This window comes from Onychostoma macrolepis, chromosome 14 (genome assembly GCF_012432095.1).
Source record: "Onychostoma macrolepis isolate SWU-2019 chromosome 14, ASM1243209v1, whole genome shotgun sequence".
In the NCBI taxonomy this organism is placed as follows: domain Eukaryota; kingdom Metazoa; phylum Chordata; class Actinopteri; order Cypriniformes; family Cyprinidae; genus Onychostoma; species Onychostoma macrolepis.
In genome coordinates, this window is record NC_081168.1 from 28,804,885 (window position 1) to 28,828,861 (window position 23,977).

The following is a 23,977-nucleotide window of genomic DNA, read 5'->3' on the forward strand; positions in this document are numbered from 1 at the left end:
TGTATGTGTGAGAGAGACAGAGAGAGAGAGAGAGAGCGTGTGTGTGTGTGTTTCGCGGTGTTTTGTTGGACTGGCTCGTGCAGGCGGTGCAGCTGCTCCTCCGCGCGGTCAAAAAAGAAACACGCTCTTAATTTTGCAACAGTTGCACGCTGTAGTAGACTTGTTATAAATAATATCACAAAAAGCATAGGCTACATTGTTTGAGGTCCTAGTGTATCTTGTGTATCATCACGTGCTTTGCTGTAACACCATGTTTAAGGGCGTAGCCTATAAAAGATTCTACACAGAAAAGGTAAATAATAATAAGAGGTTAGTAAATTCATGTAAACATTATGTATATGGCTATGGCCTACAAAAAGCGTATTTTGACGTTCATATATAAACGTCAAAATACGCTTTTGTAGTATATATATATATATATATATATATATATGTATACATATATTTTGTATTTTGTAGTATATATACAGTATATATATATATATATATATATACACACACACACACACACACATGAATTTATAGTGTGAAACAAATTCATTAACCTCTTATTATTATTACTCACCTTTTCTGAGTAGAATCTTTTACCATAACACTACAATAATAGGCCTATTTAAAATGCCTAAAGCTCAAAAAGCTAAACTTTTAAAAGAATTAGTTAAAATTTTATAAGATCATAAGCTTTTAACTGCCCTTCATACTGACCCCATTCATTTCCATCAGTGCCTCAACTTTACATTTTTCCTTATATTTCCTCATTACCATTTTAAATATATTTTCAATGTAAATGTAAAATGTATTGTATTAGTAAATTTTATTTAGGATAATGTGTGTGTGTGTGTGTGTGTGTGTGGGGGGGGGGGGGGTGCTTGTGTGTGTTTGTATATATATATATATATATATATATATATATATTAGGTGTCCCCGATGCTGGGTACACACCACAAGATAATTGGGCTGATTTTGGGCCGATTTCTCCCCTTCCGACAATCCTAGGTAATGTCCCGATTATCTTGGTGGATCTAAAGATTATTTTATCAGGTTTTCCTGTGGTGTGAGGTGTGTTAAGAGTGATCATTAATCCTGATGTGTGGGGGGAACCCCGAGGACAAACGCGCCTATTATCTGCAGATTATCACGTGAAACGAAACAATATCCAATCAGTGAGCTGACAGAAGGATGTGGACACTATCATAGCAATTTCTTCCTGCCATTACCAAAGACTGGGACTTTAAAGCCTTAAATCTATTCTTTTAATAATTTGTAATTATTTATACTTGTTTAAGGAAATGTAATTTTCTTATTGCTTTTCCTTTTTTATTTTACTTTATTTATTTATTATTGTAGTGCTGTAATAGTGCTCTCGTTATAACGTTATGTAACGTTATATGACAGTATGTTCTGCATTTCTGTTTTGAGCTGCGCGCGCTGAAGATGACCAGTAGAATGAAGCATCTGTTAGTGGTTTTTAATCAATGGGATTTAACTCATTATTTATCTCATATATTATACGCTTCGTTATTTATATAACATAATGTTAATATTACGGCTAATAGGCTATCTGCACAGAATGCCCCGAATGCACATGAACGTGTCTGCGCGGCTCTGAATGAACTCCTTTCGTGGACGCGTTCTTCACGCAACAAAGTGCAGAAACATGGGAACTAAACTCTAAAAATTCACAGCGCTGAATAGATAGCCTAATCATCATAGTAGTACAATGAAGCGCTTTACTGCAGCCAGGGCTGGACTGGTAATCGGGCATACCGGGCATTTTCCCTGTGGGTCGACAGATTTTTTTAAATTTTATTTCATTTTTTTTGCCAAGGACCATCACGCAGGGACTACGAGCAGCCAGTGGCCCATTGGTTTGTCTCCTGTATTGACAGCGTAAACCACCCAATCACAATGCGCTATAGACGGAGCCATGAAGTGTTTTGCTCCGCCTATATAAAGAACGCTTCATCCCAACTTCTTCCTCGTCAGCTTTTCCAACGTTTTCACAGCAGCTTTATCAAGAACAGGCTTGCTCTGAGTGATGCGGCGTAAAGAGCCAGACAGGAGGAAGAGGAGAGCAGGTGAATCGGTAAAGTGCTTGATCGGGACTCGCACCGGAGGCAGGCATCTATCCTGTGTGCACGCGCCATTAGTGCAGAATATGCAAACACTTTTAATAAAACGTAAATTCGTCCACGGCGATTTTTTGGCCAAGTCATGTCAAGTGTGTTCATAGAGGTTTCCATGGGCCAATGCGAATAAATCTAGATTTAAATTCGAAAAGACACGATATTGTCAGACCTGACGTTTTTTTATTATCCAAAACAATATCTACACTACCAGTCAAAAGTTATTGAACAGTAAGATTTTGAATGTTTTTTTTAAAGAATTCTCTTCTGCTCACCAAGCCTGCATTTATTTTATCCAAAATACAGCAAAAGCAGTAATATTGTGAAATATTTTTACTATTTAAAATAACTGCTTTCTATTTGAATATATTTTAAACTGTAATTTATTCCTGTGATCAAAGCTGTATTTTCAGCATCATTACTCCAGTCTTCAGTGGCACATGGTCCTTCAGAAATCATTCTAATATGCTGATTTGCTGCTCAAGAAATATTTATTATTATTAATGGATTCTTTGATGAATAGAAAGATCCAAAGATCAGCATTTATCTGAAATAAAAAAGCTTTTGTAACATTATACAATACACCATTCAAAAGATTGGAGTCAGTATAATTCTCGTTTTGCTTTTTGGGAAAGAAATTATGGAAATTAATACTTTTATTTAGCAAAGATGCTTTAAATTGATCAAAAATGATGATAAAGACATTTATAATGTTACAAAAGATTTCTCTTTCAGATAAATGCTGTTCTTCTGAACTTTCTATTCATCAAATAGAAAACAGTTATTTTAGATAGTAAACATATTTCACAATATTACTGTTTTTGCTGTAGTTTGGATCAAATAAATGCAGACTTGGTTAGCAGAAGAGACTTCTTTCAAAAAATAATGAAAAATCTTACTGTTCAAAAACTTTTGAATGGTAGTGTGTATATCATATATATATATATATATATATATATATGGTGGTGGGCCACCAGGACCAAAAAATGCCAGGGCCGATTTTTTGTCCCAGTCCAGCCCTGACTGCAGCGCAACTCAACCAAATGCATGCCAGATAAATAATATATACACGATATATAAACCGGCTGAAATGCTTTGAAATCACTTGAACCCTACCTGATGGAAAAAAAATCCGGTCTTTCACTCTGCCTGTGTCAATTCGAGTCTCGTTAAAGATTTAAATCCCTGCCGCAAAAATGCTCCTCTGTAGGTCAACTTAAACTTAAATCTGTAGGGGTGGTTGGATTGATTCACGCACGTTAAAATATTTATTTAAAGTTTCTTTCTTTACAGATTCTTATTTACAGCATTATCTTACAGCAGTACCATAATAGGCTGTAGGCTATATTAACTTATTGATAGAAAACCGGTAGTTCTGTGTGAAATCAGACATTGAGCACCCCCACATAGCTAAAATGGCATGATCATAACACCCCGCGAATATTCGACTGTGTGATTGGGAGTCAAATCCGGCTCCTCCTATCGAAGCATCGAATCGTCGACTATTCGGGGTCACCCCTAATATATATATATATATATCCAATTAACTTTCAATGGTTATAACCTAAATCCTGTTAATGAATAACAACACTAACCATCACTACCATAACTAGTTGGACACTACTATAGCTAGAAGCCTGTAAACAATATCAAGTCATATAAAGCCATTATATTGTTGGGTTGTATGTATATGTAACTACATTAAAATCATTTAATTAAAGCCGGGCTCACACTGTGCAATTTTTTAAAAAGTCCTTTAGGATTGTACTTGTCAGACTGTACAAACGATCATGTCACACTATGGGATCTCAGCTGTCATTAATGTCAGACTGTACGACAGTCAAGACGAGTTAAAAACGGGTGCACGCAAGAAAACTTGTCCGGAGCTTTACATTATCAACCCATACACGTCCAGTGACCGCGAGCTGAAATACACACAGGACCGAAATGTCGGCTGTCATGAAAAGTACGAACGGCGGCAATACCGGCGTGTTTAAGAAGAATAGTGTATGTAGCCTATTCATACACACCCACATGAAAACAGCGGCGCAACCAGTGTTTATATATATATATATATATATATATATATATATATATATATATAAAACATATCAGATGAATTCTGTGAGCGGAGGACGGGAGGGCCGGAGTTTATGGCGGATAGAATAATTCTCTAGCATTAATTCTGCTCATAGCTTGCCTTGAAAAACGGAGACAGTTTGATATTTGTCGCAGGGGTAGTCACACTGCAGGACTGTGCACCAAATCTTCTGACACTGCCAGAATTTCGTCGGAGGTGAAATTTGATCGCAACAGCCATTAATCGGCTGTCGGTGAACATGTCAAACCAGCGATCAAAGACTACGGATTTTAGCCTAGGATCATAGGAATCTTTTAGGATTTTCAAAATTTGTCCCAGATGACCAAATCGTGGCCAAAATCGCACAGTGTGAGCCGGGCTTTAGACACTGAAATATTTTAATATTTAAATGTACCTTTTTAAATGCTTTGCATTGTGCAAAATTATCACAAATTATTACTGATGCTTTATTTTCTAATGGTACGTCTCCTCGTTTACAGTTGGGGCAATGATGTGAACATGAGTAACATCAATGGCTCCAACAGCTACAGGAAAGCCCACGATCCTCAAAAAAGTGGCTTGTTTTTGCCGGTCAGTTAGAAAGTCAGTAAACTGCCATATAGTAGTGGCCAAAAGTGATGTCCGGCCTAGGAATTTTGACATCTTCACCTTTAATTAAAAAAAAAAAAAGTTCAAGATTTTGTAAGCATATTGCATAGTTGCTTAGAGTCAGTAGTTTTATTTGTGATAATAATGCAATGAAACATGCCAAATTGTGCGGTCATAATTTTCAGCCATGCTGTCATACAAAGAAATTATGAACACATGCAAAAACAAGAGGACCAATGAAATGTTAATAACTTATATTGTAGTTAGTGTGCCAGTGTTGCCAATTTAGTGATTTTATCTCTAGATTTAGTGACTTCCTCACCTCTTTAGAGACTTTTTTTCAAAAGCCTAGCAACAAAATCAATTTCTTGGACAAACCTTATCTACGTTCTGAGACTCTCCCATGACGTCAGGAAGGAGAGTTCACTGATCTACAGTATATAAATATAAATGTAGATCAGTGAACTCACCTTTATGAGGTCATCTAGCAACATTAAGTGACCAGTTTTAGCTACTTTCAATTGAAAGCAGTTGGCAACACTGGTCAGTTTTTTTTTTTTTTTTTATGGTTTAATTGAAATGTGGTGTCCTAAAATACTTTTGGCCCCTGCTGTGTTTTCTGGGGTTAGTGCCACAATACGTGAGACCCTGCTTACTGTGTCATCACCAGTGCATTGCTGCAGTTTTCCATTTTTTCAGCCAAAAAAATGTCATTACTACTTTAATTTCTGCAGTTAGAGCATTGATTTGTAGAGTGGAAGAAGTTATTAAATTTGTTACTTTGTCAGTTACAAATTTTTTTTTACTATCATAACAATCAAGTTTGTATCGTTTTATCAACTCCATATCATCATACTGTAACTCCAATACATCATATCTTCATTGGAAAGTGTGTGTCCCCTCTTTGCTGCCATCTTGTTACTCCTAATTAGGTTAGGAGACCTCTCCAGCTCTCTTAAATAATTTAGGACCCGAGACCTAGTCTTAACACTTAGGAACCTTTATGAATCACTCTTATTCTTAAGTCTAGGAATGAGAGTAAAATTACGTCATTCTTAGAATTTTGACACATTTAAGACTAAAATTTTACTCTGAGCGGCTTTATGCATACGGCCCCTGGGCCTGTATTCATGAAAAACCTTAGTGCTAAGAGGTGCTCCTAGTAGCAAAATTCTAAGAAAATTCTTAACCACTTCCAAGTGGTTTGCTGACCATGATATTACTGTGCTTGATTGGCAGCCAACATGCCTGACCTGAAGCCCATATGGAATCTATGGGATATTTTCAAGAGAAAGATAAGAAACAGTTGATCCAACAATACATTTAGCATTCATCAAGATGTTAAAAAAAATTAAGAATGGAAATTTTCTTAATTTTACATTACATTTAAAGGTTTAAATGAAATATATTTTAAAATAAAATCTATTTATCATCTATTTATCATACACTGTAAAAAAATCTAAAGTTGAGGAAACTTAAAAGTTTAAGGCAGCCGGCTTCAAGAGATTTTTAAGTTTTAGCAACTTTTTGTTGTATAAACTGAATACAAGTTGAGAAAACTCAAAAATCTCCTGAAGCTAGTTGCCTTAAACTTTTGTTTTCTCAACTTTTGATTTTTATCCCTGTTTGTACTAAACCCAGCTGGTGAGTTTGCTGCCAAAAATTTTTTTTTGACTATAGAAGCCAGTGCCATTTGAAGTTCCAGTCGTGTCTGACAAATGAATGTGCTGGAGTTTGTTTTTGGATGAGCAAAAAATTTTCTTAAAACTCTCCTGAACAACATGTGGTGATGTAGGGGCTGTTTGAGATTTTTTTTTTCTCGGCTTTCTGACCCCAAGACTCAACTAATCTCTGCAATTCTCCATCTGTGATCCTTGGAGAGTCTTTGGCCGCTCAAACTCTCCTCCTCACCGTGCATTAGGACAGTATAGATACACATCCTCTTCCAGGAAGATTTGTAACAGCTTTAGTTGATTGAAACCTCTTAATTATTGCCTGATGGTGGAAATGGAGCTTTTCAATGCTTTAGCTCTTTTCTTACAGCCACTTTCAATTTTGTGAAGCTCAACAGTCTTGTTCTGCACATCAGAACTATATTCTTTGGTTTTACTCCTTGTGATGGATGATTAAGGGAATTTGGCCTTTGTGTTCCTCATATTTATAATCCTGTGGAACAGGAAGTCATGGCTGGACAATTTCATGCTCCTAGTCTCCCTGGTGTGCTAAAAAATGGAAATATGAATGGAAATATATTTCAGAGATATTTTACTCATAAGAATTTCTAGGGGTGCCAATAATTGTGGCCAACATGCATTGGAGAAAAACATTTATTTCATCATGAGATTTTCTCCCCACTTACAATTGTTTTACTTCAATGAAAGGTTAGAATTTTTATGAATTTTTTGAATGAAAGATCAAAAAGGTCAACAATGCAGATTTATTTTCACAGCCGCCTTTGCTCATATTTAACAAGGGTGCCAATATTAGTGGAGGGCACTGTATTCACTGACACTTCTTCTGTTTCCATGACGAGGGAAATGAGGAGTGAGGTGCAGAGGCACTTGATTCACTCTGAGGCTTATTCATTTCACTTGGTGTGAAAGGGCCTTTACAGCTGCCAAAAATATAACTTTTGAGTTTTTGTCAGCTTAGGTGACAAAAATTAATGCAAAATTAAAATAATGCATTACTTTCCATAGAAAGTAACACAACCTTTTATGGAGCAATTCAATATTGTAATGCATTACTTTTAAAAGTAACTTTCCCTAAAACTGATAGTAAATATACAGAGAAATAATCATTGTTTAAGATACACATTGGATGGATGGATAGACAAATGCTAAAAAAAAAAAAATTAAAAAATCTAAAAATGTATATGGCGCTATTGAAGGGAGTGATTGACAGATGTGAATATCTGTTTATTACAGGATCAGTTAATATCCAGTTATGGATCCAACTCAAGCCTGTAGATAATTAATTACCGTACATCTCTGTGATGTTTCAGCCAGTCATCGTTTCATCTAATGCTCTGGAGATGAATCAGGCCTCTGATTGCCCAGTTTCATCTCTTCCAGCACTTTGACTGTTGAAGTTCTGCCAAACAGTTCATCTTTGAGTGGCCAACTTAATTTTGCAGAGTGTTGTGCCAATATGCACAGTGCATATTAACAAAGAAAAAGTCATTTCTGTGCTGGTGCTAATTATTGGTTGTCTTATTTTTTTGCACATCAAACTGCTGATAGACTTGTGAAACTCTCTGTAGAACCTCTAGGCATATTTCTAAAATGCCTGTTCCTAGAGGAACCTACTATGGGCCCCAATATTCTTGCAGGTACTTAGGATCGTCAGTGTCTCTCTTGCAGTAAACACATTAACAAGAACATTTTGCACCACTTGAAATATTGATTTAAGTTCCTTGGGCAGGCTAAACAAAAGCACATTTAAGGCCCCATCAGAAGATGTCATAGAGAGGATTTCCAGAGCGTTAGTGTGGCAGCAATCTGATGAAATAAAATGGTGCCTCGGGAATATATAATCAGCATAATGTAGAACTAACCATTAACACATTGCAGCTGAAATTATTGTCATTTAAGTTACATTCACTCTAAACTGTTTACGTTTATTTTAAACTCTCCAAACAAATCTGCATTTAACATGCATAGTCTATTTCTGGACCACTCCTACATAAACAATAATTTGCTGGCATGTCAGACAATGGCGCCATCTAGCAACTATTGTGAGTCCTAACAGCAGATGGCGTTTGATCATGTGTGATATGACAGTCGATAATGTACTGTAGGTTAAACTTATTTAACTCCTGTTAAAACACGTATCTGTAAAATTAAAAAAAAACACTGACACAAAGCAATACAAGAGCAATTATCAGACTCTACAGTTTCATTTAAACAGTAAACATATAGGCTAACTAAAGGCAGGAATCTTCATGTTCAACATTTAATATAGTTCACAAATTAAACATTAAAACTCTCACTGACCTGAATCATTTATCTTTACTATTGTGCTTTCAATTTAAAGTAATAAGAACACATCTAAGAGTATCTCTAATTGATAAGGTCTGGCTATTTATGTCAATGTTAAAACTTATGAGCTGTTTGTTCGGGCGAATATGAGCTAATTTCAGTGTTATTCAATGCGGAGATGTTGCTTGTAAACAAAGGAAATCACATGACGCGCGTGAGTCAGAGTCAGCTGACAGAGCCACGCCCCGCGCCTCCAGAATGACTGCATTCTTTCCGATCTCTGACTCTTCAGGAGGCTTCTAGAATAATCAGTCACTGCGTGGAGAAAGTTTTTAAAAAATATAGGTAAGGGAGGGGTCACGAGCTTCTGACATCATATGGCTACACCAAAACTTAGAGCTGAAATATTAAATGTAAAACAAGGTTAAATGGTGGCTGAAATGAAGTGATATTGATTATTAATAGATTCAAAGATAAATTCCAAAGATAGTAGTAGTAGTAGTAGTAGTATTCTAAAATAAAATATCAATTAATATTTATTTTTTAATTATAAAAGTAATAGTTTAATAACTGTGAACATGTTTTATATATACATACATACATAGATATCATATACATACATATACACACACACACACATACATGTAATATATATATACTGTATATATATAATACACACAAAATATATATATTTAAGTTGTTACACATGATTTTCAAATGGACATGCATTCTTAAGTGTTCAGTAAGCTACATACAGTATAGGCCTATAGTTTCCTTAATGTGGTTTTTAAGGAACAAATATTGAAAGGTCGACTGCAAACCCTCATTCATGATGACACAGTATATTTACATTTTACAGTATATTTATATTTTATTATGTATTATTATTATTCATAAAAACAATTATTATTATTATTATTAGTAGTAGTAGTATTAAAATATTAAATCAAAAATTTATAAAATGTTATTTATAATTATAAAAGAGTAAATGTCAATACATGAATACAACTGTGAATTATTATAATTATTAATATTCTTCATCAGTCCACATTTATAGTATTGTGGTATATATACGACTATACAAAATATATTTCTTAAGTTTTTATACATGATTATGAAATGATGATGGAGAGTACTTAATGAATTCTTAAGCTTAAAGTTTTTTCAGTACGTACAGTTTACAAAATGTGTTTTTTCAGGGAGCCAAATTAAATAGGCATCTGCTAACCCTCATTCATGATGACACAGCACTTTATAGCTAGCAGCTGTAGAAGAAATACAACACCTTCACACCAACCATATCAGACTTATGTGGGTTAGTAGAGCTTGTATAATGGATATCCAGATTTCATGCTTACAGTTGCTGACTCAGCTGTAGTAAAACAAAGACTCCGTCAAAATAATGCATATACATAATAAACGCATGTGGAAATAAATGTTGCTATTATTGTTGTATAGCAGAAGCAAGAAAGATTTAGTGTGACATACCACGTCTCAAAATGAGCAAGTTAGCCACAAGAAAAAAAAAGTGAAGAATTTGAGAATTACAGTGACATTCACAATATTATTACACGTTTATTGTTGTCGTTCGGGCCTTAAACATACTGCTGTATTATTTGGCAGTGATCCAGAGGGTGAGATCAGAGGGAATTTCCCCTCACATATTGCCAGGTCATTGCTCAGATCACTCTGTTTTGAAATATGACTCACATGATCAGAGACAACATGAACTCTGTCCTGCTGTGACGCTGGACAACCCCTCCGGCCAAGACGCGCTCGCCTCAGCTATTGGCTGATGCACCGCTAGATTTGCATATGACGCTCAGGCTTATATACGGAACTGTGGGCTGAGGTAGGAAACGCAATCTCACGCAGCCAGCGCAGAGTCCCTTGTTCAAGAAACGCATTTTCTGCTGCGCAACACATCTTATTTTTCGCTACAATGTCGATGACAGTGAAAGCTTACCTTATCGGTAAGGACGACTGCAACAAGGAGATCCGCCGCTTTGCCGTGGATCAGGATGTCTCAACAAGTTTCGAGTATTTGAAGAGAAAAGTGCTCGATGTTTTCGTCGGTCTCAGGACTGCGCCCTTTCAAATGTCCTATAAAGGTAAGTCAGTTTTTAATTCTATTTTTATTTATTTTATGTAGCCTATTGCTAATGCAAACATATAATAATTGTCATTTCTTATTGTCAATACTATAAAATTATTGTTTAATTTATCTACCTGAAGTTTAAATGAGATTCAGCAAAGAGACATAGGACTTGGGCACGTATAGAAAAATAAACCTCTTTCAAATGAAATATAATATTGACACAAGACGCATTGTTACACCCCAGTGCAAAGTTATGTGAGCACTGTTCTATTAAATTACCATGTCTTGAATGTTATATCAAGTATCTGTACAGAGGAAGGAAGGGAAGAACAGCACAGCAGCAGAATCTGTATATAAAGAGTTAGCCAAAACATAAGGACAATAATATTAACCAGTAGAAATACCATTCTCTGTTTTTCTGGACTTTGTCTCTAGATGACGATGGTGACATGATTGCTTTCTCCTCTGACGATGAGCTAATGATGGGTTTGGCTCTTGTGAAGAATGACACTTTCCGTGTCTACATCAAACGTAAGTAATCTACAGATACTATGTTTACATAGTTTTGTGTGTGTGTGTTATTTGCCCCAAATTTAATTCAACATAAGAATTTATTATAATTTATCATCTGCTTCTTTAATGTATCTAGCACTTATATTATTCCTTTCAAGATATGAGGCACAGGTCATGTGCCTTTTAGACACAAACTCAAATTCATATTTGATTTAAATAAACAACAACACTTGTTAGAGATGGTAGAAACTGCTGCCCTCCACTGGAGACAGCAACAGAAAAGGCAAAGGCTGGTCACACCTTATAACAGGGGTAGGCAACGTTGGTCCTGGAGTGCCGCTGTCCTGCAGAGTTTAGCTCCAACCTAAAAAAAACCTCACCTGCCTGTAGCCCTAGTAATTCTGAAGACCTTGATTAGCTTGTTCAGGTGTGTTTGATTAGGGTTGGAGCTAAAGGACAGCGGCACTCCAGGACCGACATTGCTTACCCCTGCCTTATAATATTCAATGACATGGTTCAGATCTATTAAGCTACTCAAAATTACATTAAAATGCATTTCATACAGACAATAACTGTAATATCTCTTCTATCAATCTTTGAATTAAAATGTATTTGTCTGGCTGGGAAGTGTAACTATTTGGAGACTGTAAAAAAGTAATAAGTTCTTCATAGGAAATTCAATCCAGATCAGAATGCACAAATCAGAAGTCATTTTGTTGCCATGTGACAAGAAAACTATAAACAGTATCACAGAAAGACCAACAGACCCTGAAGACTGGGTCTGTCTGAAATCACATACTCTATGACTAGGTGGTACTTCTGAATACGCACTTACTTTGAGACCATTAAAAAAGTACATTCTATAAATCACGCATGTACTCTTTGCCATGCGAGTGTCCTTTGCTCCGCGCTGTTTTATGAAAGCTGTGCTTCTGACATTCTACCCTGTTCAGAAGTCAAAGTCAGTATTCGTTATAAAAAGTTAATGAGCTTTTTATGAAAAGCCTAGGTTAGTTCAAGCCAAATGAAGTAACTCCACGAAACTTGCTTCCTTTTTGCTTCATGGTTACACTACTTGACTTTTTAGGCTTTACATTTTTGTGAAAAGAAATACTGTAAACATTTTCAGAAGTGGATGAAACCAGCAAGAATACTAAGATTACATTTTTTAAGATCAAGGCACTTCGTACATATTTTCATAATCTTAAACATCCACTGACCCCATGAATATAAAGTAGTAGCCTGGTCTTAGTGGAACTAATTAAGATGTTCAGGGCTTTTGCAGTTACTCGTGACGTTCTTTAGCTCATTCTTAGCATTTAAAACCTTGAATACTATAAATTCTGTATTCCCTGCTATCTGGCCTGGTAAAAGCCACTTACATGTATTACAAGCTCTTTTGATGGGAAAATTGTATGACACTGACAATATATTCCAAAAATGTGAACTGATTCTTTTACACAAGAGGCATTTGAGTCATTTAAATGTCTCCAGTGCACACAAACATCTCCAATTAATAGCTATTCTCTTATATTTCTTCCCTTTTCAGAAAGAAAGGAGCACAAACGTGATCCCTCACCTCATGGGGTCCCTGGGTTCTCATTCCCCCTGCCTCACTTTAGCCCCCCAGGACCTAATCCTATGGGTCCACCTCCAATGGGTCCCCCAGGAGGACCTCACATGGGGCCTCATCCTCATCACCCTGCAATGCTGCACCGAGGGGTGACCTGTGACGGGTGCGAAGGGCCGGTGGCTGGAACACGTTTCAAGTGCACCGTTTGCCCCGATTATGACTTGTGCTCCTCCTGCCAGGCCAAAGGCCTCCACAAGGAGCATGCTCTCCTGCCCATCTTTCACCCCATGGCCAACATGTTTGAGGTGAATGCCTGTTTTACTGCTTTTGTATCTGTGTGTATTGTACATTTTGTTTTCCAAATGATCTGAACACACTGATTTAAGTAAATCTTTTGTGTGCAGTGGATCCCACGTGGGAAGATTTGGCGTAAGATGAGACACTGCATGTGGGCAAATACCCAGGCTCAGGCTCAAGCCCAAGCCCAAGCCCAAGCCCAAAACCAGGCTCAGCCGGACTCATCTGGAGTCCAGCAAAACCAGGATGCTTCTGAAAACATGAGAGAGAACGGTGAGACACCATCAATCAAACAGTCTAATATAAAACAATGACTGTGTCTGAAAGCTGAAGAATGCTGCCTGTGAAGTAGGAGGAACGCAACAGGGCTTGTGTGAAGTTTATAAAATAAAAAGTTGTTAAAGATGTTTGTGAACAACTACAGGATTGGGTAGATCCTTTGTGCACAAAGAGTCACCTGCCTAAACGTTCAGATGCAGCTAATGTCCCAGTTATAGACCACTTTGGTTTGGTTGACATGAAATCTGAGCTTAGAATAATTTGTTACAATGCTGTAGACCAACACTTCCCTGACAGAAACTGTGTTATCACCCACAGGTGCTACTGATCCTTCCCAGGCTAATATGGAGTACCTAAAGAACATTGGCGAGGGAGTGGCGGCCATGTTGAGCCCCTTTGGTAAGTTCCCTTCTTGGGTTTATTAATGATACTTTTGGCCTTTCCCAAACATTTTTGCTTCTAACACACCATCCGGATACTACTTTGTTTGGCATGTTACCTAACCCTTCAAAATAAAAATGCTTGTTCCTTTCCAGGCATAGATGTGGACATCGACGTTGAGCATGAGGGGAAGCGTACCAAAGTTACACCAACTCCTCCTGCCTCCAGTGGGCCACCCAGTGCTCGGAGTGAGAATGGCTCCATTCTCTCCAGAGGGTCTGGTCCAGGAAGCCAGGCCACTGAAGAGAGCATCAGTGAGGGAACAAAGGTAAATCAATATGCAAGCAGTTCTACAATGCCTGATAGCAGTGGTGTAGCCATCATTTCAGAAGTGAGGGGAACAGAAATGTTAAACTTTTATTTGATTTTTTTTGTCCAATTGACAGGTTTTATTTTTTCTTATCTTATTTTTAATTGACTCAATCAAATACACTGCTGGACAATTACCGATAAATTGTATTTATTGCATTTGTAATTTTTTCCTAAATTTACCTAATTGCAGTTTTATGGTTTGTAAATATACTACACTTTTTTCCATTTTTATCACAGAAGGAAGAAAATCTATTTCATAGTTTCTATAGGCCACTGTAATAAATGCTATGTCAGTTAGCACTGCATTATTCAGATACTTTATTACCTGGAGATGACCTGAAAAACACACAAACCATATATTGTCACAATCGTGTACATGTTTTTTCTCCAACCTTCACGTTTTTTTATTCAGCTTAGCTACAGTTGGATGCCTTGGTCCATATTAGGGATTTCCTGCGAGTCTAAGTTGTTACTTCTATGAGTCCGTTTTGTACTTTCTGCGTGAGCGCCCTCTAGCTTAGAGTATGAATGAAACATACACTGCATGAGTGTTTAGTGCTTCGTAATATTCACATCTCATCATTTTGGAAATTAATAAAATGCCAGGTCATGCATAGACTATTTGAATTTAAATCTAGATACATTTACATTGGTCACTGAAAACCTTTACGTGAACACACCTGCCCAAAAAAAACCTGTATTCTACGCCCTGCCTGATAGTCTACAGAATTGTGACATCTTGAGTTTTTTAGATGCAGATGTTTAGAAGTTCGAATATTAAAGGCTGAGAAGCTGCATTCAGTTAACGTTCATTCCTTCCATCCTAGGGGCAGAAAGACCAAGGCAGTGATGAGGAATGGACTCATCTCAGCTCTAAAGAGGTGGACCCCTCCACAGGAGAGCTGCAGTCCCTCAGGTTGGAGCAGGATGGGACAGATCTTCCAGCCCCGCTAAGTACAGACTCCAGCACAAGCGCCTCTGAGGGTCCCACTGGTCTGCGTGAGGCAGCTCTCTACCCACACCTTCCTCAAGGTACAGTGCATCGTCATCGGGCCGATGCCCAGCAGCCAATTCCAGTCCACTTCATATCAATTCAAGCATCCTAATTTTAATGTTCTCTCCCTCAGATGCAGACCCCAAGCTGGTGGAGTCTCTTTCTCAGATGCTCTCCATGGGCTTCACTGATGAGGGTGGATGGTTAACCAGACTACTCCACACCAAGAATTTCGACATCGGAGCTGCCCTGGATACCATCCAGTACTCCAAATCCAGCCCACAGAAGTAGAGAAGGAGCACAGGAATAAAGAAGACCTGGGCCATAACTAATAATATTTGAGACTTCTGGCCTATTTTCTATTAACAAAGTCTTTCCATACTTTTTCAATGACAAATTCTTTACGTAAATGTTATCAACAATATCAATTACTCAGGTGACTGGCACGTAGTTAAGTTCATTATTGGGCTTTTATGCAAAATAGATATATTCAGCATTTCTGTCATTAACACTACACCTCATGTTATAAAGATTATTATCATTGTATATGCATATTACATATAAAAGTAGAGGTCTACATTTGTATGATTTTTCTATTTGCATTTACCAGTAAGAAGAGTTTGTAGGCGAACAGAAACCTGGGGGTATTTTTATTGTTAGTTTGAATAAACAGATGGAATCAGGTTAACGTCGCTGTAGGTCTTCTAAAATTCCTGTCCTTTCTATCCAAAATAAAAAAAATAAAAAAAATAAAAAGTTGTTTGGATTTTTTTTTTAAATGTGCAAGACTGGAGAATGTTTAACTACCAATGAAGAGAATATGGTAACATTATGCAACTTTAATTTCTGAATAGAATCGCTTTTTAAATAGAATGCAACTTATTCTCAAAATGTGTCATCAAAGTCTTCATCAGTAAAGAACAGGGAGTTTATAGAAAGGCTTGAACATGGCATCTTAAACAGTGTAGGCTGTTTACAGACAGCGTTTTCAAAACTGGCTGGTTTTGAGCTGTGACTGATGTTTGGACTGGATAAATTTCCATCCACACAAATATCACCTACAGACTTCTGCCTCCCCAGAGCACCACTGTCTGTCTTTCCATCCAGTGGATATCTGCACTCTTCAGAATCCACAGCCATGTCTATAAGTGCTTCTGTGAAACAAGCCACTACTGTGTTATCACTGTAATTAGAAGAATTATGACCTTCATAGTCATACTCTTCCTCGTCCTGCTGATCAGGGACAACTGTGAGGAATTTATCCCATTTGGAGTCCTTATTCCCAATCTTCGATTCACCAAACTTCTGACGAGAAGAAACGGAAGGACTGTTGCTTTGCAGGAGAAGACCTTTGGTTACCTCAACTGCTGGCGGCTTATATGAAGAGTCACACTGCTGTTTATTTTCACCAGAGTTCTCCGCTGTGTATGTGGAACTGGAGCAGGCTGTAGGGTAACAAACGGCCTGACGGGATGATGGGAGATTTGTGCTAGTGCACGGCTCCATATCACCTGACCTGCCACAGGAGGAATATGTGGAAGCAGATCCTTTACTCCACGATGAATTGAACCTCCTGTCATGCTGCAATAGATACAGAAAGTGTTTGAGTTGAAACTGTGTTTTTTGAACAGGGCATTTTGCAGTATCTTAGCACACGAGTCTTTATACTGTTGCAGATGTGTTAAAGTGCATTGTGTGGCTTACCAGATACGGCTGTCTCTTAAACCCAGAACAACCCGTCCATGACTCCTCATCCTCACAGTTATTTTCAAGAGACTTTGAAGGGGAGATTTTCTTCCTTTTCCTGTTCAGAAAAAATAAAAGAAAAAATACATTGGTATTTGTTCACATGATTAATAATAAAGCTGTTTGGCAGTCTGAAAATACAAGACTTTTTCCTGATTGTTTTGTGCGAAGATTCTTTATTAGTAATTAAAATCTTTAACAACCACAGTAGTTTGCCTTATTAACAGATTAAATGCTTTTATTGACAAGTATGAATGTTGTGTGGTACCTGGTTCCTTGGCTTCTGAATCTCTGTCTTTCTGTATAAATATTCTCCTCTTCTTCCTCATTTTCATGTCCATTTGGACCCTCAGCTGTTTGATCAGTGTATTTACTCCAGCGGCTGACTTGATCCACTTCCTGCTACAAGGAGAGGACGCTTATAAGGCCAGTGCTGTTGGCAAACATATTGATTCTCAATTGATCTACATGTGACTTCTCAATTTCTCTCTGCATGATAACTATTTAACTCGGCAGACAAAAGGATTGAATGGACATTGGTGCTTTACCTCTGATTTAGGATTCTGATCCAGACTTTCAAGAACATCTTCGTTTTCATCCGGTTCCCTTTAAAACATTGTTAGTCAAAGGGTCAGTGTCACGATGCTCACTTTTTGCAACTTATTAATTTACTCAAAATGCATTGCATTACTCATACATGCAGTGACTTGAATATATGTCTCCTATGATGGGCTTGTTTTGAATTTCTGTATTGAAATTCAGTTTTATATTTTTGGGGTGACAAATTAAAAATGTTGTGTAAGTTGTTAACACAACTTTTACAAATACAGGTGCTGGTCATATAATTAGAATATCATCAAAAAGTTGATTTATTTCACTAATTCCATTCAAAAAGTGAAACTTGTATATTATATTCATTCATTACACACAGACCGATATATTTCAAATGTTTATTTCTTTTAATTTTGATGATTAGAGCTTACAGCTCATGAAAGTCAAAAATCAGTATCTCAAAATATTAGAATATTTACATTTGAGTTTGAATAAATGACCATCCCTACAGTATAAATTCTTGGCATCTCTTGTTCTTTGAAACCACAATAATGAGGAAGACTGCTGACTTGGCAATGATCCAGAAGACGAACATTGACGCCCTCCACAAAGAGGGTAAGTCACAGAGGTCATTACTGAAAGGTGTGGCTGTTTACAGAGTGCTGTATCAAAGCATATTAAATGCAAAGTTGACTGGAAGGAAGAATTTGGGTAGGAAAAGGTGCACAAGCAACAGGGATGACCGCAAACTTGAGAATACAGTCAAGCAAAGCCGATTCAAACACTTGGGAGAGCTTCACAAGGAGTGAACTGAAGCTGGAGTCAGTGCATCAAGAGTCACCACGCTCAGACATCTTCAGGAAAAGGGCTACCAAGCCACTTCTGAACCAGAGACAACATCAGAAGCATCTTAACTGGGCTGTGGAGAAAAAGAACTGGACTGTTGCTCAGTGGTCCAAAGTCCTCTTTTCAGATGAAAGTAAATTTTACATTTCATTTGGAAATCAAGGTCCCAGAGTCTGAAGGAAGAGTGGAGAGGCACAGAATCCATGTTGCTTGAAGTCCAGTGTGAAGTTTCCACAGTCAGTGATGATTTGGGCTGCCATGTCATCTGCTGGTGTTGGTCCACTGTGTTTTCTGAAGTCCACAGTCAACGCAGCCATCTACCAAGAAATTTTAGAGCACTTCATGCTTCCTTCTGTTGACAAGCTTTATGGAGATGCTGATTTCATTTTCCAGCAGGACTTGGCACCTGCCCACACTGCTAAAGGTACCAAAAGCTGGTTCAATGACCATAGTGTTACTGTGCTTGATTGGCCAGCAAACTCGCCTGACCTGAACCCCAGAGAGAATCTATGGGGTATTGTCAAGAGGAAGATGAGAGACACCAGACCCAATAATGCAGATGAGCTGAAGGCCACTATCAGAGCAACCTGGGCTTCCATACCACCTGAGCAGTGCCACAGACTGATCGACTCCATGCCATGCCACGCCGCATTGCTGCAGTAATTCAGGCAAAAGGAGCCCCAACTAAGTATTGAGTGCTGTACATGCTCATACTTTTCATTTTCATACTTTTCAGTTGGCCAAGATTTCTAAAAATCCTTTCTTTGTATTGGTCTTAAGTAATATTCTAATATTTTGAGATACTTATTTTTGACTTTCATGAGCTGTAAGCTCTAATCATCAAAATTAAAAGAAATAAACATTTGAAATATATCAGTCTGTGTGTAATGAATGAATATAATTTACAAGTTTCACTTTTTGAATGGAATTAGTGAAATAAATCAACTTTGATGATATTATAATTATATGACCAGCACCTGTATAATCATTAGGCTATGTACATATTTAACCCTAAAAATGGCAAAACCATAAAGAGACATCAGAAAATTAATTAATTGCTATTTTCCATCTTCTGACTCAAATAATACAATTTCATGATTGTTTTCAAAACTTGAATCTTATTTTCCCGAATGCTTTGGAATACAGACCTAAGGATGGTCTCTTTTTAAAGAAGACACAGCAGATTATTGCTAAAGTGAAAGCATTTAAAAAAAATAAAAGTATAAAAAAAAATTATAGAAGTTTAAGTTTACAGTAAAGATAATTTAGAACACTAATTTGTTTTTATTTTATATAAAATAAATATTTTACAAGATATGTTGCACTCTAAAACTGCTATAAAATCAAAGACATATGTCTAACAAAGTTACGTTACAAATTTGAAGATGAGATTTTGTTTGGGCACTATACCAAAAATAACCACTAGGTTACACCTAAACTCTACTGAATTTTTCCTGATGCAGTTTTGTGTCACAAATCAATAATTTTCTGTCACAATATCACTTCTATTACAAAAAAAGTCACCAAATATGGAACCTTGTCTATCAGATCTTCAAATGTAAACCCAATAAGCTAATGCTGAACAACTGCTTTTTAAACAGGTAAGTCCCTTCCAACATGTGTAAATACGTGAACTAGACCAACTTTTATCAGAGGGTGAGTAGATTTCCCGCTACAGGCGGCCATGCAGGTTTAAATGCTTCCTGTGAGCTGAACAAGGAATGTAGAAACAAAGTCACCTCATCTAAATATTCACAACAAACACCCTTTCAAAATGAAACCAAGAAATAAGACCTACAATTTCACTGCTTCTCAAATGTTTGAATCCCCCAGGATACATCGCCCCTTTTAGGGTTAAGGTTTAAGGACTTTTTGTAACTTATAGAGACTGTGGCGCTCCTGACGGTCTGCTCACCGCTGTGACAGCAGCTCTTCACTGTTCACCTCCAGCATCTGTCCTCGCAGAGCATTCAGCTTCTGGACATGCCTCCTGCAGTCAGCTGCGCTGCCTTGACCAAACTCCTGCACACAACACATCAAACAGCCGTGACTACCAGTGCTGCCAAATATTAAAGGAAGGTTGATTTGTTATACACTGCTTAAAACTCTAACTGTTCAGAATGTGTAGTTTTACTTTTTTACTAGCTAATAAAAAAAAAAAAAATTAAATTGTAGTTGTTTGAAAATTTAATGCATTTAAAAACATTATGTTATATGATGCATTTATATTATTTTACGAACAGTTTTGAAGGAATTTGAATATGAAGGAATTTTTCCACAGGTTTTTTTACCTGCATTTTTAATTACGCATTGCATTTTGTGTTACAGCAGATAATGGATAACGGATAATGTCCTGGAAAATTACTAGTACCTTTTCCATGTTTCTAGATATTTTTCTTACAGTGTACCAACTGATCAACAATCGCAAGCACAAGCTACTAACAAAGTGCATCATAAATGAACAATTATTAAATTACGGAATTATTTTTTACCATTATCATTAAATCAAACAATTGCAAATAGCAGATAACTTAATTCACGTAATGTGTGCACTGCTAGGCATCTCTGGTGTTCTCTTTTTGTGTAATTTAAATGGTAAAGGTTTTTTTTTTCTCATTTGAGTCACTTATCAAAAGTTGCCAAATAAATTTTCAAAATAGCAAAATTTGTTGCTAGGTGCTTTTGGAAGAAAAGGTTACTAGGGTAGTCTGAAAAGTTGGCAACACTAGACCGGTGTCATGACAAGTTTTGCTTGTTTTGTTTACCTTAATCAATGACTGCTTCTCGCCGCACACTTTACAAGTCCATTTCTTACTCTTCTTCACCTAGAGGAGAAAAAGAATCGATTTGACTCCGATTCACAAGCTTTTGATTCAATTCGACATTCATTTGAATATTAGGTACATCACACATTTTGCACATAGGTACATTTTTCAAAAGTAACAAAGGTTTATTGGGATAATTAGACGGGTATACATAAATACATTTATTGAAGTTTTGTTCACGTATCAACTGAAAACAGCATAAGCCAAAAGATCTCGGTTCAACAAAATGAAGATAAATTAAAATAGATTAATCGATATTGTCAATCCAAACCTAATATTTAGACAATCTGAATACGAGCTGACATTAATTTTAAGTAACGTTAAGTGGATTACTAAGAGCTGAGTGATTTATGTCAAGCGTTTGCGATAAACGTTAGCAGCTAACTTACAACGCGAAAAAACGGTTTAATTCTGAACTAAAAAGGATATAAGAAACAGTTACCTGCTGTACTTGAAATGTTTGACAGGAAAAACATCTCAGTACATGAAACTCTTGAACCATGTTGGGTAGCTTTTACAGTCCGGAGAATAAAAGTAAATGTATTTCACTCATATAAAGGTAGAGCTCATATTTATGTTTCCCGCCGCCGCCGCCCACAGTCTTCTTCTTCTACGTTGGTTCTTCCTCTCGCACAGCGCCTCTAGTGGAGCTATGAATCAATGAGCGTAAGGCAGGCCTTCTGAGGCGCAAAATCATAAAAACATCTGTGTCTGAGGGATTTAGCAAATTTGACAAATTCATTGGGATTATAATGAGCACATCTCAAGACAAAACAGCTTTTAGCTGAATTATGGGTCTTTCAAATAGTGAGGACCACTTCATATGTCTTCACACCTACAAATCAAAATAATGTGCATCCAATTTTTAAGATAATTAAACAAAAATGAAATTCATGGTTAAAGAGAGATCTGTCACTAAGAGGAAGAATACTATTATCCAAAACTGAAGGGTTGTCAGGTTTAGTGTATACAGCTCTTGCATTAGACGTTCCCCAATCGGTTATAACAGAGGTGGAGACTTTTGTGTTTTAATTTCATCTGTTTAGATTTTTTTTTTTATTATTATTATTTTTTTTTTAGGTGTAATTTTGATGTAAATAATGTTCTGATAAAGCTGTCTTCTTTTCATAAACAGTTTTTTTTTTATGATGGATGCTCATTTTTAAGCATAACTTTTCCCCATATAACTCAAGAAATATTTTACGTTTAAAAATAAGTCCTTGTTTTACAGAAACTGGTGTAATAATGATGTTATCTTGGTGAGACAGTTGTTCAAGAAAAATGGACATCTCTTTAATTACTTGTTTTAATTATTATAAGATCCCTGTAACCGCTAAAGTGTTTACAGTAGTATTTGATGCCATTCCTAATGGCCTTATTCAACTTTTGTCCAGCAATATAATTATCTTCTGAGTCTATACCTGTCAGGGATCAGTCATCATCACAACAGTCACCACCCAGCACAATCACCTGACTTCTGATTACACGCACCTGCTGACACTAATTAACTCTAGTATATACACACACACTTCCATACCCCACATTGCCTGGTCTACTGTTCACTAGATGGACTGGTCTGGACTCTCCCTACGCTCCTGAGCTACCTTGAAGTTTACCCATTGGATTCCTTGCCGATCTTCCCTTGAAGCCCGAGACATCCGATCCAAACCTGCAAACAGAGACATGATATCATGACCACAGCTAAGCAACCTGAAATTCACTAACTTGCTCACTCACCTGCATTTGGTCACTCTTGCTCCTGCTTCCCCAATTCCCTTCAATAAACTTGCTTGTTATTACTCACCAGTTGTGTTTGACCATGTTTTGTGACAGAAGACCGGACCATAACCGTCAACCAGATGGATCCCCATCCACACCAGCGGAGGTCCTGGAGGAGCTTGTCACCACTCTCTGGACATCCCTGGTTCCCCCAACACTTCTGTGGTCTGCCTCTGTCAGTCCCATGGCCATGTCTGCTACCTTCGTGGGTGGCGCAGCTGAGTGTGGCGGTTTCCTCCAAGTGGCGCTGTATCTGGAGATGCAGCCCCAGCAATTTTCCACTGAACGGTCAAAGGTATCCTTTCTCATTTCTCTTCTCCGTGGCAAGGCACTGTTATGGACCTGCGACGCGCATGTAACCTTGATCGCATCCGAAAAGGGGACGAATGGAAGACGGCATTCATCACTCCGTCGGGGCACTGCGAATATCTCGTTATGCCGTATGGGCTGGCCAACGCCCCCTCAGTATTTCAAGGATTCATGAACGAGGTGTTCCGGGAGTTCCTCCATCGCTTCGTGATTGTGTATATTGACGATATACTAATCTACTCCCGGAACCAGGCCGAACATCACCAACACGTCAAGCAGGTACTTCAGAAGCTCCGAGAACACCATCTCTTCCTGAAGTTGGAGAAATGCGAGTTCCATCGCCTCACGGTGCAATTCTTGGGCTACCTCGTAAATGGACCAGGGGAAGGTAGATGCAGTGAGAAATTGGCCTCGTCCCCAGACCATTAAAGAGCTCCAGCAGTTCCTGGGATTTGCAAACTTTTACTGTTGCTTTATCAAGAATTTCAGTACTCTCACTGCCCCTTTAACGTCCCTACTCTGAGGAAAACCCAAGTCCCTGTCCTGGAACTCCACCGCCCACGAAGCTTTCAAGAAACTGCAGACAGCCTTCAGCATGGCCCCCATCTTACACCATCC

The 23,977-nt window shown here is 37.5% G+C and overlaps 2 protein-coding genes across 3 annotated transcripts; one reads left to right on the top strand and one right to left on the bottom strand.

Moving 5' to 3' along the window:
• The first annotated feature begins 10,634 nt into the window (after nucleotides 1-10,634).
• Nucleotides 10,635-16,058, top strand: sqstm1 (sequestosome 1). The gene is made up of 8 exons (XM_058798438.1): nucleotides 10,635-10,906; nucleotides 11,329-11,424; nucleotides 12,956-13,284; nucleotides 13,384-13,549; nucleotides 13,874-13,954; nucleotides 14,092-14,264; nucleotides 15,136-15,340; nucleotides 15,436-16,058. Exons 1-8 carry the CDS (start codon nucleotides 10,738-10,740, stop codon nucleotides 15,591-15,593), a joined length of 1,377 nt encoding a protein of 458 aa, XP_058654421.1. The 5' UTR covers nucleotides 10,635-10,737; the 3' UTR covers nucleotides 15,594-16,058.
• Nucleotides 16,059-16,187: 129 nt separating this feature from the next.
• Nucleotides 16,188-21,907, bottom strand: mrnip (MRN complex interacting protein). Of its 2 annotated transcripts, none has more exons than XM_058798440.1 (7): nucleotides 21,714-21,907; nucleotides 21,212-21,271; nucleotides 20,362-20,468; nucleotides 17,597-17,654; nucleotides 17,317-17,447; nucleotides 17,007-17,106; nucleotides 16,188-16,883 (listed from the first exon to the last, which is right to left on the bottom strand). In XM_058798440.1, exons 1-7 carry the CDS (start codon nucleotides 21,771-21,773, stop codon nucleotides 16,188-16,190), a joined length of 1,212 nt encoding a protein of 403 aa, XP_058654423.1. In that variant the 5' UTR covers nucleotides 21,774-21,907. The 2 variants fall into 2 exon arrangements, with proteins under 2 accessions (XP_058654423.1, XP_058654422.1); XM_058798439.1 differs by having other exon boundaries at nucleotides 17,317-17,450.
• Nucleotides 21,908-23,977: the final 2,070 nt, after the last annotated feature.

Excerpts from the sequence above, each read along its gene's own strand:
- sqstm1 (XM_058798438.1), top strand. The coding sequence starts at position 10,738 with ATGTCGATGACAGTGAAAGCTTACCTTATCGGTAAGGACGACTGCAAC. Across the intron at positions 13,550-13,873 it reads TGAAAACATGAGAGAGAACG|GTGCTACTGATCCTTCCCAG; the intron begins GTGAGACACCAT and ends TATCACCCACAG. Across the intron at positions 15,341-15,435 it reads CTACCCACACCTTCCTCAAG|ATGCAGACCCCAAGCTGGTG; the intron begins GTACAGTGCATC and ends TCTCTCCCTCAG.
- mrnip (XM_058798439.1), bottom strand. The coding sequence starts at position 21,773 with ATGGTTCAAGAGTTTCATGTACTGAGATGTTTTTCCTGTCAAACATTT. Across the intron at positions 21,272-21,713 it reads AAACATTTCAAGTACAGCAG|GTGAAGAAGAGTAAGAAATG; the intron begins GTAACTGTTTCT and ends TTTCTCCTCTAG. Across the intron at positions 16,884-17,006 it reads TTAAGAGACAGCCGTATCTG|CATGACAGGAGGTTCAATTC; the intron begins GTAAGCCACACA and ends TATCTATTGCAG.